Raw genomic sequence first — 16,402 nt, 5'->3', positions numbered from 1 at the left:
ATAAATTGGCTTGTTTGATACAGGGACCATATCACCAAAGAAAATATTATAAATTGTAATTATGTTCCCAAATGGTACCCATAATATAGCTGAATTCCAGAACTAACGATATTATGGTTTCCCATTGTCTTTGGGGATGTGAATTTCAACTGTAAATTTAAAATTTAGACACTCTATTTCGCTTTACAACAATTTCAATAACTGAAGAATGTTCCTTCCCCCCCCTCCACTACCCCAATTTCCATACGCCTTAAACAACTGGGAGTATTTCAATTTTTTTCCCCACCCATTGGCAGTGAGAGATTTCTTCACCAACTGTGGTAGTGATGGTGGCAAGAGGAGAATGAGTGTCCTTGCATCTGTGACAGGAAGGAGATACGGGCTTTGGGCAGTTTGGGGGATGGGTGAAGTAGTCATACAGGGGGACTGATCTATGAAAGATCATTCGGGAGATGGAGAACCTTTTGCACCTAGAAAAGGAAGAACGGGAGTTGAGGGTAGATGGGGTAGTATTGGGATGGGGTCAAGATGGCATTAAAGGAGTGCGGTAGCATAAGTTGGATGTGGTAGAACAGGAAACTGGAGGGGAATGTTTAACAGTAGCTGCACAAAAGGGAACTGGAATCTTGGCAGTCAGCCCGCCCAGGGGCTTGAATTTCTCAGATGCGGCAAATTTACGGGATTGACATTTGCAAGTCAGGTTCTGCCTGTACACTGTTTCTTTTTATTGATGCTTCCTTTTTATCTTTAGTATCATTAGGAAATATTTAAATGTCTACATATCACATGGATTAAAAATGTTACTTTTATGCATTTGAAAGTCTTTGTTAAAATCTCCTTTAAGTTACATAATCTTTGTGATCTTTTCAAAGATAAATGTTAATATCATTTAGCATAAACTAAAAACAGTGTAAAATAAAATCCGTTAAAAGGAGAAAGCACTATTAAAATAAGTCAAACGTCATTTAGTCAAAGTAAAGGGAGAAGTTTCTAGCAATAATAATCTGGTTAGCTTACATTAGCCATCTGTTTTTGCATGTTGTCTACTTTTTACATTAAAGCCGTCAGCATATTAATCATAGTTTAAAAAATTCTTGGTCTGATAATTCCAACATTTTGCCATATCAGACTCTGGTTTTGATGCTTGTTCAGTCTCTTCAAACTGTGTTTTTGTCCTTTTGTATGCCTTGTAACTTTTTGTTGAAAGGTGGACATGATGTGCTGGGTAAAAGGAACTGCAGTAAGGAGGCCTTTAGTAATACAGTGGAAAGATGGGACCGTATATTCCATAATCCTAGGATTAGGTCTCAGTCTTTTGGTGAGCTTGTGTTTCTGGACTGTGAACTTTGCCAGTGCTTCTCAGTTTTTGTGGTTTTCTTTTTTTTTTTTTAAACTTTCTAGGTGGGAGAGGATGCCTAGAGGAGGCTGGGGTTGTGTATGTCACTTACTCCAAGTAGGTTAGGCTCTGATGAAACCCCAGCAGTTTAGGCTCTAAACTGGTTTCTCCTGAGGGCGGGCCTTTTTAAGAATAGAATGCTCTAGCATATTTCAGAATGGTTGCTTCCCCCCACCCCCTGCTAGAAGCATGAGGGGATTTTTCTCTGAATTTCACTGTAAGAACCAGGTTGGGTTCCTGGAGATAAAACTCACGATGATATGGAGGCCCTCCATGACTGGTTGCCCCCTTTTTTTTTTTTAAATCTCTCAGACTTGTACATACTGAGTCTCTAGCACTTTGTCAATTACAGCACAGGTTTTCCTACCCAGGCACTGGGTTCTGGGTAGGTTCCTTTTGAGGGGTTTCCTTTCTGTTTGGTTGTATTTCTCTATATCTGCCTGTGTGTCTCTCCAGTTTTGGGGGCAGTAGTTTGCGACCTCACCTCTCTTACAGATCTAAGGTTTGTTGACTTTTCAGTTTGTTCAGCTTTTTACTGTAGAAAGAAGCCATAGCTAAATCTGGGCAGGCTGCATTTGCCATGTTTAGGTATCCAGCCTTTATCGTATAGGTATGCGGGTCCACTGATGACCAAGGAAGCAACTTTAAGAGATCGATGCTTTGTAATGATCTTTTGACTTCACAGTGGAGAGGAGTGAGGATAGGAGAAAGGAAGACCAGTTCAAATACTATTACAGTAATCTGGGAAAGTGACAGTGAGGACATTGCCAGAGAAGATAGATATGAGCCATAGACTATAAGCTCTAGAATACCTAGTGACCGATTGCATATCAGGCAAGAGTAAGGAACTGAGGATTACTCCCAGGTTTTTGGTGTGGACAGCTAAATGAATATGTATCATTAACTAAGAGGTAGAACAGAGAGCAATGTGGCATGTACGTTGCCCAGGGGATAGTGAGATGGATGTGCTCAGAAAACATTTGAATAAATTGACCTGGAGCTTTTAGCAAATTCTGAGTTGGAGATAGAGGTTTGGTAGTATCAACATTGACTGTTTTCTCTTGACTGGCATAGTACGTCTGAGGAAGACATGTAGAATTGAGAAGAGGACCATGAAGTAATCTTAGGGAATGCCAACATTTTAGGGGTAGGTGGAGGAAGAAAAGCTTGTAGAAAAAAACAAAGCAGAGGTCCTGAACCAAGATGGTGGAGTAGAAGGACGTGCTCTCACTCCCTCTTGTGAGAACACCAGAATCACAACTAGCTGCTGGACAGTCATCGACAGGAAGACACTGGAACTCACCAAAAAAGATACCCCACATCCAAAGACAAAGGAGAAGCCACAATGAGACAGTAGGAGAGGCGCAATCACAGTAAAATCAAGTCCCGTAACTGCTGGGTGGGTGACTCACAAACTGGAGAACACTTATACCACAGAAGTCCACCCACTGGAGTGAAGGTTCTGAGCCCCACGTCAGGCTTCCAAACCTGGGAGTCCGGCAATGGGAGGAGGAATTCCTAGAGAATCAGACTTTGAAGGCTAGTGGGATTTGATTGCAGGACTTCGACAGGACTGGGGGAAACAGAGACTCCACTCTTGGAGGGCACACACAAAGTAGTGTGTGCATCGGGACCCAGGGGAAGGAGCAGTGACCCCAGGGGAGACTGAACCAGACCTACCTGCTACTGTCAGAGGGTTACCTGCAGAGGCGGGGGGTGGCTGTGGCTCACCGTGGGGACAAGGACACTGGCAGCAGAAGTTCTGGGAAGTACTCCTTGGCGTGAGCCCTCCCAGAGTCCGCCATTGGCCCCACCAAAGAGCCCAGGTAGGTTCCAGTGTTGGGTTGCCTCAGGCCAAACAACCAACAGGGAGGGAACCCAGCCACACCCATCAGCAGTCAAGCAGATTAAAGTTTTACTGAGCTCTGCCCACCAGAGAAGCAGCTCTACCCACCACCAGTCCCTCCCATCAAGAAACGTGCACAAGCCTCTTAGATAGCCTCATCCACCAGAGGGCAGACAGCAGAAGCAAGAAGAACTACAATCCTGCAGCGTGTGGAACAAAAACCACATTCACAGAAAGATAGACAAGATGAAAAGGCAGAGGGCTATGTACCAGATGAAGGAACAAGATAAAACCCCAGAAAAACAACTAAATGAAATGGAGATAGGCAAACTTCCAGAAAAAGAATTCAGAATAATGATAGTGAAGATGATTCAGGACCTCGGAAAAAGAATGGAGGCAAAGATTGAGAAGATGCAAGAAATGTTTAACAAAGACCTAGAAGAATTAAAGAACACACAAACAGAGATGAACAATACAATAACTGAAATGAAAACTACACTAGAAGGAATCAATAGCAGAATAACTGAGGCAGAGGAGCGGATAAGTGACCTGGAAGACAGAATGGTGGAATTCACTGCTGCGGAACAGACTAAAGAAAAAAGAATGAAAAGAAATGAAGACACCCTAAGAGACCTCTGGGACAACATTAAACGCAACAACATTCGCATTATAGGGGTCCCAGAAGGAGAAAAGAGAGAGAAAGGACCCAAGAAAATATTTGAAGAGGTTATAGTCGAAAACTTCCCTAACATGGGAAAGGAAATAGCCATCCAAGTCCAGAAAGCGCAGAGAGTCCCATACAGGATAAACACAAGGAGAAACTCGCCGAGACACATAGTAATCAAATTGGCAAAAATTAAAGACAAAGAAAAATTATTGAAAGCAGCAAGGGAAAAACGACAAATAACATACAAGGGAGCTCCCATAAGGTCAACAGCTGATTTCTCAGCACAAACTCTACAAGCCAGAAGGGAGTGGCATGATATACTTAAAGTGATGAAAGGGAAGAACGTACAGCCAACATTACTCTACGCAGCAAGGATCTCATTCAGATTCGATGGAGAAATCAAAAGCTTTACAGACAAGCAAAAGCTAAGAGAATTCAGCACCACCAAACCAGCTCTACAACAAATGCTAAAGGAACTTCTGTAAGTGGGAAACACAAGAGAAGAAAAGGACCTACAAAAACAAACCCAAAACAATTAAGAAAATGGTCATAGGAACATACATATCGATAATTACCTTCAATGTGAATGGATTAAATGCTCCAACCAAAAGACACAGGCTCGCTGAATGGATACAAAAACAAGACCCATCTATATGCTGTCTGCAAGAGACCCACTTCAGACCTAGAGACACATACAGACTGAAAGTGAGGGGATGGAAAAAGATTCCATGCAAATGGAAATCAAAAGAAAGCTAGAGTAGCAATACTCATATCAGATAAAATAGACTTTAAAATAAAGAATGTTACAAGAGACAAGGAAGGACACTACATAATGCTCAAGGGATCAATCCAAGAAGAAGATGTAACAATTATAAATATATATGCACCCAACATAGGAGCACCTCAATACATAAGGCAACTTCTAACAGCTATAAAAGAGGAAATCAAAAGTAACACAGTAATAGTGGGGGACTTTAACACCTCACTTACACCAATGGACAGATCATCCAAAATGAAAATAAATTAGGAAACACAAGCTTTAAATGACACAATAGACCAGGTAGACTTAATTGATATTAATAGGACATTCCATCCAAAAACAGCAGATTACACTTTCTTCTCAAGTGCACACGGAACATTCTCCAGGATAGATCACATCTTGGGTGACAAATCAAGCCTCAGTAAATTTAAGAAAATTGAAATCATTATCAAGCATCTTTTCTGACCACCATGCTATGAGATTAGAAATCAAGTACAGGGAAAGAAACGTAAAAAACACAAACACATGAAGGCTAAACAATACGTTACTAAATAACCAAGAGATCACTGAAGAAATCAAAGAGGAAATCAAAAAATACCTAGAGACAAATGACAATGAAAACACGATGATCCAAAACCTATGGGATGCAGTAAAGCAGTTCTAAGAGGGAGATTTATAGCTATACAAGCGTACCTCAAGAAACAAGAAAAATCTCAAATAAACAATCTAACCTTACATCTAAAGGAACTATAGAAAAAAGAACAAACAAAACCCAACGTTAGCAGAAGGAAAGAAATCATAAAGATCAGAGCAGAAATAAATGAAATAGAAACAAAGAAAACAATAGCAAAGATCAATAAAACTAAAAGCTGGTTCTTTTGAGAAGATAAACAAAATTGATAAACCATTAGCCAGACATATCAAGAAAAAGAGGGAGAGGACTCAAATCAATAAAATTAGAAGTGAAAAAGGAGAGGTTACAAGACACCGCAGAAATAACAAAGCAGCCTAAGACACTACTACAAGCAACTCTATGCCAATAAAGTGGACAACCTGGAAGAAATGGACAAATTCTTAGAAGGTATAACCTTCCAAGACTGAATCAGGAAGAAATAGAAAATATGAACAGACCAATCACAAGTAATGAAATTGAAACTGTGATTAAAAATCTTCCAACAAACAAAAGTCCAGGACCAGATGGCTTCACAGGTGAATTCTATCAAACATTTAGAGAAGAGCTAACACCTATCCTTCTCAAACTCTTCCAAAAAATTGCAGAGGATGAACACTCCCAAACTCATTCTATGAGGCCACCATCACCCTGATACCAAAACCAGAGAGAGATACTACAAAAAAAAGAAAACTACAGACCAGTATCACTGATGAATATAGATGCAAAAATCCTCAACAAAATACTAGCAAACAGAATCCAACAACACATTAAAAGGATCATACACCACGATCAAGTGGGATTTATCCCAGGGATGCAAGGATTCTTCAATATATGCAAATCAATCAATGTGATACACCATATTAACAAACTGAAGAATAAAAACCATACAATCATCTCAATAGATGCAGAAAAAGCTTTTGACAAAATTCAACACCCATTTATGATAAAAACTCTCCAGAAAGTGGGCATAGAGGGGACCTACCTCAACATAATAAAGGCCATATACGACAAACCCACAGCAAACATCATTCTCAATGGAGAAAAACTGAAAGCATTTCCTCTAAGATCAGGAACGAGACAAGGATGTCCACTCTCACCACTATTATTCAACATAGTTTTGGACGTCCTAGCCATGGCAATCAGAGAAGAAAAAGGAATACAAATTGGAAAAGAAGAAGTAAAAGGGTCACTGTTTGCAGATGACATGATACTATACATAGAGAATCCTAAAGATGCCACCAGAAAACTACTAGAGCTAATCAATGAATTTGGTAAAGTTGCAGGATACAAAATTAATGCACAGAAATCTCTTGCATTCGTATACAGTAATGATGAAAAATCTGAAAGAGAAATTAAGGAAACACTCCCAATTACCATTGTAACAAAAAGAATAAAATACCTAGGAATAAACCTACCTAGGGAGACAAAAGACCTGTATGCAGAAAACTGTAAGACACTGATGAAAGAAATTAAAGATGATACCAACAGATGGAGAGATATACCATGTTCTTGGATTAGAAGAATCAATATTGTGAAAATGACTATACTACCCAAAGCAATCTACAGATTCAATGCAATCCCTATCAAAGTACCAATGGCATTTTTTACAGAACTAGAACAAAAAATCTTAAATTTTGTATGGAGACACAAAACACCCCAAATAGCCAAAGCAGTCTTGAGGGAAAAAAACGGAGCTGGAGGAATCAGACTCCCTGACTTCAGACCGTACTACAAAGCTACAATAATCAAGACAATATGGTACTGGCACAAAAACAGAATCATAGATCAATGGAACAAGATAGAAAGCCCAGAGATAAAGCCACGCACCTATGGTCAACTAATCTATGACAAAGGAGGCAAGGATATACAATGGAGAAAAGACAATCTCTTCAATAAGTGGTGCTGGGATAGCTGGACAGCTACATATAAAAGAATGAAATTAGAACAATTCCTGACACCATACACAAAAATAAACTCAATGGATTCGAGACCTAAATGTAAGACGGGACAGTATAAAACTCTTAGAGGAAAACATAGGAAGAACACTCTTTGACATAAATAACAGCAAGATCGTTTTTGATCCACCTCCTAAAGTAATGGAAATAAAAACAAAAAGAAACAAATGGGACCTAATGAAACTTCAAAGCTTTTGCACAGCAAAGGAAACGATAAACAAGACGAAAAGACAACCCTCAGAATGGGAGAAAATATTTGCAAACGAATCAACGGACAAAGGATTAATCTCCAAAATATATAAACAGCTCCTACAGCTCAATATTAAAAAGCAAACAGCGCAATCCAAAAATGGGCAGAAGACCTAAATAGAGATTTCTCCAAAGGAGACATTCAGATGGCCAAGAAGCACATGAAAAGCTGCTCAACATCAATTATTAGAGAAATGCAAATCAAAAGTACAATGAGGTATCACCTCACACCAGTCAGAATGGGCATCATCAGAAAATGTACAGACAACAAATGCTGGAGAGGGCGTGGAGAAAAGCGAACCCTCTTGCACTGTTGGTGGAAATGTAAATTGATACAGCCACTATGGAGAACAGTATGGAGTTTCCTTAAATCCCACTACTGGGCATATACCCAGAGAAAACCATAATTCAAAAAGACACATGCACCCCAATGTTCATTGCAGCACTATTTACAATAGCCAGGTCATGGAAGCAACCTAAATGCCCATCAACAGATGAATGGATAAAGAAGATGTGGTACATATATACAATGGAATATCACTCAGCCATAAAAAGGAATGAAATTGGGTCATTTGTTGAGACGTGGATGGATCTAGAGACTGTCATAGAGAGTGAAGTAAGTCAGAAGGAGTAAAACAAATATCATATATTAACGCATACATGTGGAACCTAGAAAAATGGTACAGATGAACCGGTTTGCAGGGCAGAAATTGAGACACAGATGTAGAAAACAAATGTATGGACACTGAGGGGGGAAAGCCGCGGGGGTGTGGGGGTGGTGGTGTGATGAAGTGGGCAATTGGGATTGACATGTATATGCTGATGTGTATAAATTGATGACTAATAAGAACCTGCTGTATATATATAAAAAAAAAAAGAGCCAAAACAGCCAGGACAGTTTTGAAGAGGAAGAAGAAGATGTGGTAGTGATAAGGTGTGGAGACTTATTTATGCAATAACAAGACTTTAAAAATAAAACTAGTGTAATATTGGCATGGGAGTGGGCAAGTACTGTATGTCAGTGTAACAGTTCAGAGTGCTCAAGAAATGACCCACATATAATGAGAACTTGGCGTTATTATAAATTGGCATTATATTGATTAATCAATATATTGTGCTAGATAATTTTGTATGAAAAAAATCAACTTAATTCTATATCTAGGACTCTTCTTGGAGTTTCAGACTCATACTCAAACGGTGTATCCCAAACTGAACTGATTGTAACTTGTCAAACTATTCCTTTTGTATTCTGTGTATCACTAGCAAAGAAATTTGAGAGCCAGTATTTATTCTTCTGCCTCCTAAATTTATTCTGCACATCCAAGCAATAAAATATTTTGTAGAGTTTAAAAAAAGAAAAAGAAAAAACAAAGCAATGTTTTAAGATATGGAGGAGAATGAGTAAAGAGTGATTTGAGGTCTTAAGTCTGAGGGAGTTATCACCAGAGTCAAATACACTAAAGGAGTAAACTAAGACAAGGATTGCATGGTGACCACTTTTGACAATGCAGCAAGAGTGGTTCAGGTAGAGTTGTGTGGAAGTCATATTATGGGAAGACTGGAGAGTAAGCCTGACTTAGCAGCACATGTACTAGTTAGGAGTTGATTAGGTTGCACATAATTGGAAACCCTAAATAAGATTAAAAGTTATTTCCTCTTAAATAAAAGAAATCTGAAGGTTGAGAATCCAGGGCTGAAATGGCAGTTCCATGCAGTTGTCAGGAATCTATACCCCTTCTACCTTTTTATTCTAGTGTTTTAGTCAGCTTGGGCTGCTATAATAAAGTACCATATTCAGAGTGGCTTTTGAAGAACAGAAATTTATTTTTCACAGTTCTGGAGGATGGAAGTCCAAGATCAGAGTGCCAGCACAGTGTGTTTCCAGGGAGGATGCTCTTCCAGGTTGTAGACTGCTGACTTCTTGTTGTGTCCTTACATGATGGAAAGAAAGCTAGCTAGCTCTCTGGTCTCTTCCTGTCAGGGCACTAATGCCATTATGAAGACTCTACCCTCATGACCTAATTACCTCCCAAAGGCCCCACCTCTAAATACCATCACATTGGGATTAGGGTTTTAACAAATCAATTTTGGGGGAACACAAACATTCAGTCCATTGCATCTGGCATTCCTAGAGTGGTCTCATTCTCATGGTCCAAGATGGAGGCTGAAACATCACTCCAACCTTATAGGCTGAATGCGGGATAAGGGAATGTGGAACAATACCCCTTAGTGTAAGTCTTCCAACTTAAATCTCTATCTCCTTGGCCAAACTTCAGGCAAGTGAACACACCCAGCTTCAAGGGAAATAGTGGAACATTATCTTTTAGCTGAGGAGTAATATGTCCAGCTAATAATTTTGTTTCTCACTACTCAGAGGAGAGACCTTCCAGGCAACTAAGAGTCTGTACTGTAGAAGAGGTTAGAAGTGTGTGTGTGTGTGTGTGTGTGTGTGTGTGTGTGTGTGTAACTGAGGGGGGAGAATAGAAGCTTATTAAAGCTCTGTAAATTCAGTTAATCTGCTGTTTTGGAGCTTCCATGGTATTTCTCCTGGACATTACTGTGGTTCATCATAAGGAAACTGTTAAAAATAGAGGAATAGATTGTGCACCTGACAGTGTTGATCTGCAGACTATTCTGCTTTTAAACACATTTAATTTTGCAGACATTTAGGGAAGTCAATTAAGGAAGGCAGACCTTTGCTAAAATATTTTACTTACGTTCTATAAATTATATCTTGGCATGCCAAGGAAACACTGAAACAGCATAGTAATCTGATTTGGTACCATGAACCTATTATAACACATTTTCTATTTAACTGGCTTTGTAATTGTCAATATTAGTGTAATTTATCCCCTTCAACTGTTTTGGAATAAAAAGTATGGTTTCTAATTATAGGGTAGATTAGGTTAAAAAGCTTAAACTAATATAGGATGTAGCAATTCTCTGCTAACATCTGGGAGAATTTGGAAAGAGTAAATGTGTTTAGAAATTGCTTATTCTTTTAGATAGAGTTTTATTGTAATATGCCTCTTTCCATTTACTGGTTGGAACTCTGCTTTTTACCCATCAAACCAACTTGTATGGAGTCAGTTGACTAATCTTTCACTGGTATGGTCAGGTTTTTCCCATAGGTATAGATAGCATGCTTTTATCTTCCATTTTTGGTTTGGAAACCTTGGAACATTGGTCCACATGATCTATAGGAATGACACAGACTTATATCATGGAGAAACAGTTTATCTTCTTAATGTTTGAGTGGAGGAGCAGGGTGGTGGGAGTGGTGGTTGTACTAACAGTTGCCTTAGGTTGACTTTGACAGGTAAGCTTGCCACTTCTCCATCTTTCACTTGGTCACAGAGTGATATTTCCTGGGAATATAATTTCTTCATGGAAGATGTTGAATCATGTTGTTTTGCAGTATTTTTCGAGATACAGCAGACTAAGCTCTGAGTCATATATCCTAATCTCAACTCTTTTACCAAATAGTTCTGTTGATCTGGAAGTCACTCAATTGCTCTGGGCCACATTTTAGTAATAATAGGATTATGTAATCTTGTATTTGAGAGGTATTTTAAAGTTCATCTGATCCAAACTTCTGTTTAATGAATAAAGCCCCTGCAGTATCCCCAGCTTTAACCTGTACTGTTCCTTTACTCTTTCAGAGATTGGACACTCACATCTCCCAACCCCAAAATGGTTCTTTTCTCAGCCTATAAGATTTTTGGATAGCTCTAATGGTTACAAAAAGGGTCTTTGAGGTGTTGAGTTACAATTTGCCTTCTTAGCACTTTAACCCATTGGTTTTAGTTCCACCCTCTTTAGCCATGTAAAATAAGACCAATCCCTCTAATAGCTGACAACCTATTAAGTGTTTGAGTCTTTACTTTCTGCAGGTTATGCATCACTGATACTTCCAACCATTGCTCACAACTTGTCTTTTTTTTCCCCCTCATCTTTCTAGGATTTATTATCTCTCCTTTTTTAGTTCTATGTTAATGCATTTAAGGTAAAATTAGCTCTTGGCAGGGTGGTCTAATATACTATTAATTCATATTAAACTTGCAGTCAGCTAAAACCTCTCTTTTTATATGGGCTATTGTTATATTTGTCTATCCTGTACAAGATTTTTGATTCAAGCACAGTATTGTACATTTATTTTTGTCAAGTTAATCTTATTAGATTTAGTGCAGTGTTTCAGAGTGCCTGTTCTTTTGGGATACTGATTCAAGAATCTAAATATATTAGTTATCTCCTTTTATTTTCAAATTTGATGATTATGCTGTGATTGTATATCTAAAATCAAGGAGTTTGATTATTTGTATTGGGACTTAAGGAAGTCAAGATCTCTTAGGTCACTCTTTTCATTGATTTAGGCACGCATGGATGCCAAATGCTTCTTAGTGCAATTGACTGGAAATTGAGTATCTGGAGATTAATTTAGAAGAGGTTCGTGTTGTATTTAATCCTATTTTCTCCCCTTGTCTGTTTTTCACTTTTATCTATTGATTATTTTAGCTCCTTATGTAGAGATACACTTTAAACATTTATTTTTAGATACAAATATAACTGAAGAATCAGAATAACTTTTATCTAAATTTATAGATATATAGATCCCACTTTCTGATATTTAAAAAAATGTGGGTTTTTACTTATGTTTTGGGGTACAAAATAAATTTCTGTATTCTAAAGCTTTACCTGGTAACCTAAATTTTAATTAGGAAATGCCATAGGGAATGCCTTCTAGATGAACATTTTTCTCAATTACAAATGTACATAAAAAGGGTTATTTTTAAAAAATCTGAAAAAATAAAAGAGAACTATGTACAGAAATTCTTAATAAAATAACATTGCTATAAACTGCTACTAAATAATTAAATGTTCACTTTCATATGTGAATGCATTTTATAAGCTATAAAATAGTATAAATATAAGTTCCTATTATTACTCTATCATATTCTATATAATAGAGTAAAATCTTTCTATTGCATAGTGATACGAGAAGTCTGTCTCAATAATGGAATATTTTGTGAAACATTTTATTACTTTCAGGTACATAGAGAATTTTATTTTGGCCACAGTGTTGTATATAATTTAGATAATTCTTTCATGCTATTATCCTTTACTTAAACGTCCTCTTTTCTTCCTGCTTGTCCCATTTCCCTTAATACCTAGCTTAAGTACAATTTCCTCTGTCAGTTAAAGCCCTTTTGTAAAGAGTCTCTTACAGTGGTCTCTTCCTGTTCTGAATTCTTGATGTTTTGTTGCCTGTACACCAATCATATGCCACTTTGTGTTACTGATCTTATTTTTAATTATATTTTTCTTCCGATTAACAAGTCTGAAAATTACTTGAGGGCAAAATTTGTGTCTTCTTCTTTTTTTTTTTTTGGTTCAAGACCTAGAACAATGGTAGGAGCTTACTAATTGTTGATGGTGATGAGCATTAAGTGTTTATTTGTAGAATTTATCAGGATGTTTGAAGGTGTTTTTCTTTCTAACATTAGATGCTTAGAATTATCTTTATGCTGCTAATTTGTTAAACTCTTTGTTAGTGTAAAGATGCATTCTTTTACCATATTGCCACAAACTCTGCCTTAGTGGGTCCTAAATTAATGATGTTTCATTGGTTCTCAATACTTTACACAAACTAGATGCTTAAGAGTTGTCTAATAAAGAGATAAATAAATGTCCTGAAAGAGCAAATGCTGTAAATGTCTAAATATTTCAAACTAATACTAGGAAATGGATTAAGCCCTAGACAAAACCCCTGTGGTTCTAATTATTTTATATGGAGCTTTTTAAAAATAGCTTCAAATAGGGATTAAAAATATACATTTTATACCCTCTGAAAATCAGAGAAGAATTATCCTGTGTCTTTCCTAAGTTGGGTTTTTCCTTCAAACACCTGCCCACTTCCTTCTGTGGTATTAAGAGTTCTGGGACCTGTGTCTATGGGTGTATTCTTCTGAAGCATTTCTTCCCTGTTCTGCATGTGCCCTAAGGAGTACAGATCAGAGACATTGCTGGAATTTGTTATGAGAAAAACTCTTCCAGAATTCCTCTAGGGAAAGTGGAAAATGAATTACAAGCACTAGCCTCAATGAATGGTGCATATTAATGTGGATACTTTAAACATGGCAATAATGAAGTAGGTCTAACTAAAGACATCACCAAATATGTTATAGCTAGATGATCATACAGATTTGGCTGGGGTTAAGGAAGTTAGAACAAGGTGAAACAATTAAAAAGAAGGTGCAAGAAGTAGTAGGGAATGTAAAGTGAGTGCTAAAGGAAAGCAGATATAAAGCAGAATAGATCTAAATGCCAAAATAGCATGTGCAAAGATTAGAAAAGAGAATTAACAGGAAGAATTAAGAAAAATAAGAATGTCAGATCAAGTTCTTCTCATTTCTATTCATGGACTCCTTAGAAGTCCCCATCACATGGAAACCTGAGGGTAGAGAAATAAGCTATAGTGACTTCAGTCCACATCAGGGAGCCTCAGACTTTTAGTGAGGAGACTATTAATGTTGATGAAGCAGGGAGTAGAAGGATATTGGAGGATTTACAGTTCCCTAAACTTGTTGGGGATACAGGTTACTAAAACCCAGTCAGAATGAAGTGTTCACCTCTGTGATCCCAAGTTTGAAGAGCCTCAGAAAGGAAGGTAGGTCCTGAACTGCTGATCTTAGACTTGGTTCTGTGGCGTGGGTTGCAACCACCTGGCATGTGACCTGCTGGGCACCAGAGAAATGATGTCTTATGGTGAGGAGGTGCTGCCTATACATATAGCTTCTGCTGTGTGCACTCTTTAAAAGACAGAAATAAGGAGAGAGAGTTGTTTTTTTTTTTTAATTTATTTTTTATTTTACATTGGAGTGTAGTTGATTTACAATGTTGTGTTAGTTTCAGGTGTACAGCAAGGTGATTCAGTTAAACATATACATATATCCATTCTTTTTCACATTCTTTTCCCATATAGGCTATTACAGAGTACTGAGCAGAGTTCCCTGTGCTCTACAGTAGGTCCTTGTTGATTATCTATTTTGTATATAGTAGTGTGTATATGTTAATACCAAACTCCTAATTTATTCCTCCCCACCACGTTTCCCCTTTTGGTAACCATAAGTTTGCTTTCAAAGTCTGTGAGTCTGTTTCTGTCTTGTAAATAAGTAGAAGAGAGAGATTTTAAATGATGCAATTTATTTTCAGTTCTACAATAAACTTCTGCATGAGGTGAAAAAAGAAAAAAAAATCGTAAAGCCTGGAAGAAATTCTGAGTAAGTTATTTTCAGTGCTTAGTAGCCAGAGGAAAAACATTAGACTGCTTTTAAATGTTTTCCACTCATCTTAATTTCTTGGGATATGTAATTTATATTATTTATAAAGAAGATATTTTCTTGGTTATTAACTTATTATTAGAGTAAACTGTTACTGTTCATTTGTACTTGAGGAAAATGTTACACATAGATAATTTAAAATTAGCTTGGGGAAGGAGATATGAACTGATGACTAAGTTTTAAAATAATTTTTTCTTGATTATAGAAATTTGCAAAACACAGAACAGCAGAGAGAGGGAAGTAAGAAGCCCCATTACCCAGTGTAAATGCTTTGAAAAATACTTTTTTTAGAAAGAGCAGTTTTAGGTTCATAGCAAAATTGAGCAGAAGGTACAGAGATTTCCCATACTCCCCTTGCCCCCAGTGGCCATGTCATTCACCAAGCTGAAAGTTATTTTAATATCTCTGACTTGATACTTGGTATCACTTTTTAAAAAATATTTATCTTTACTTAAAGCTACTTTCTAGCCAAATTAATCTGGCTACACTGCATGGTGTTAAAAGCTTATTTAGGTTGTTAAAATTACACACTATGGTTAGGGTAAGTCTACTTTTACTTTAGGACTAGTTTAGTGCTACCTCTGAAGTGTGGCCCATGGGTCTCTACCGAATGCTGTTGGTGTTCGTTGTGAGTAGTGTTCTTGAAGTTTCTCCTGTGAGTAGTTAGTGGTTTCCCAGCCCTCTGTGAGCAACAGTTCTTTGCCTGGCTTGGTGGAGTTCCACCCTATACATGGGCAAAGGGATTCCTATGCAGATTGTTGGAGTTATTTTGCTGTGTAGCCCCCTCTTGTCTGATACTCTGCCCACAAATTCCAGCTGCCTCAATCCTCCCCAGTTTAATTCCTTGATCTCTTCAACTTGAGACCACTGTGCTGTATTTGGATTTGTTCCCTCCTTGCACTTTGTTCTGGAATGTGCCTTGAGGCAGAAAACTAGGGTTATGATAGGACTCAAATCTTGTATGTTCCTCTTTTTGCAAGTTTTACAGGTCTGCACTGCCTGTTGTCCAGTATCTAAAACCAGTTGTTTCATATATCCAGTTTTCTAGTTGTCTGCAGCAAGAGGGCAAGTTCAGTCCCACTTACTCCTCCACGGCATAAGTGGAAGTCTGGTGTCTGGTGTTAATTTTGATGTTAATACGTTGAAATTGAGTATGGGATGACTCCCAAGGTTGGTCAGCAAGTGTTAGGAAGCTACTAGTATTCTGGGTGGATATAAAAGAAAATCTGCTCTCTGTAAGGATGACACAAACAGAACTATGTATATCAGACAATATATATCAAGATTCCACGGGCAGGTGGGAGCATGGGTATAATGTATAATCTTCAAGCTGGATTGAAATGGACTAAGTGCTATTATCAAGTATACCCAGTACTGTATTTCCAATGTATATAGCTTAGCTCTAAGAGTGGATGGAGTGGTGCAGTAGTTAAGAGTACGCCTACCAATGCAGGGGGCACGGGTTCGACCCCTGGTCTGGAAAGATCCCACATGCCCTGGAGCAACTAAGTCCGTG

At 37.9% G+C, this 16,402-nt stretch overlaps 1 protein-coding gene across 7 annotated transcripts in view; it reads left to right on the top strand.

Moving 5' to 3' along the window:
* Window positions 1–16,402, top strand: part of SSBP2 (single stranded DNA binding protein 2) — a 304,079-nt gene that overhangs the window by 46,580 nt on the left and 241,097 nt on the right. For 3 of the 7 annotated variants that reach the window (XM_036847746.1, XM_036847742.1, XM_036847744.1), the window contains exon 2: window positions 14,759–14,826. The exons of the other annotated variants lie outside the window; for them this stretch is intronic. In XM_036847746.1, coding sequence (XP_036703641.1) covers window positions 14,759–14,826 — 68 coding nt within the window. The remainder of the gene's footprint in view (window positions 1–14,758; window positions 14,827–16,402) is intronic. 7 annotated transcript variants of the gene reach the window in all.

This window comes from Balaenoptera musculus, chromosome 3 (assembly GCF_009873245.2).
Source record: "Balaenoptera musculus isolate JJ_BM4_2016_0621 chromosome 3, mBalMus1.pri.v3, whole genome shotgun sequence".
Lineage (NCBI taxonomy): Eukaryota > Metazoa > Chordata > Mammalia > Artiodactyla > Balaenopteridae > Balaenoptera > Balaenoptera musculus.
This window is presented reverse-complemented; position numbering and strand designations above follow the sequence as displayed.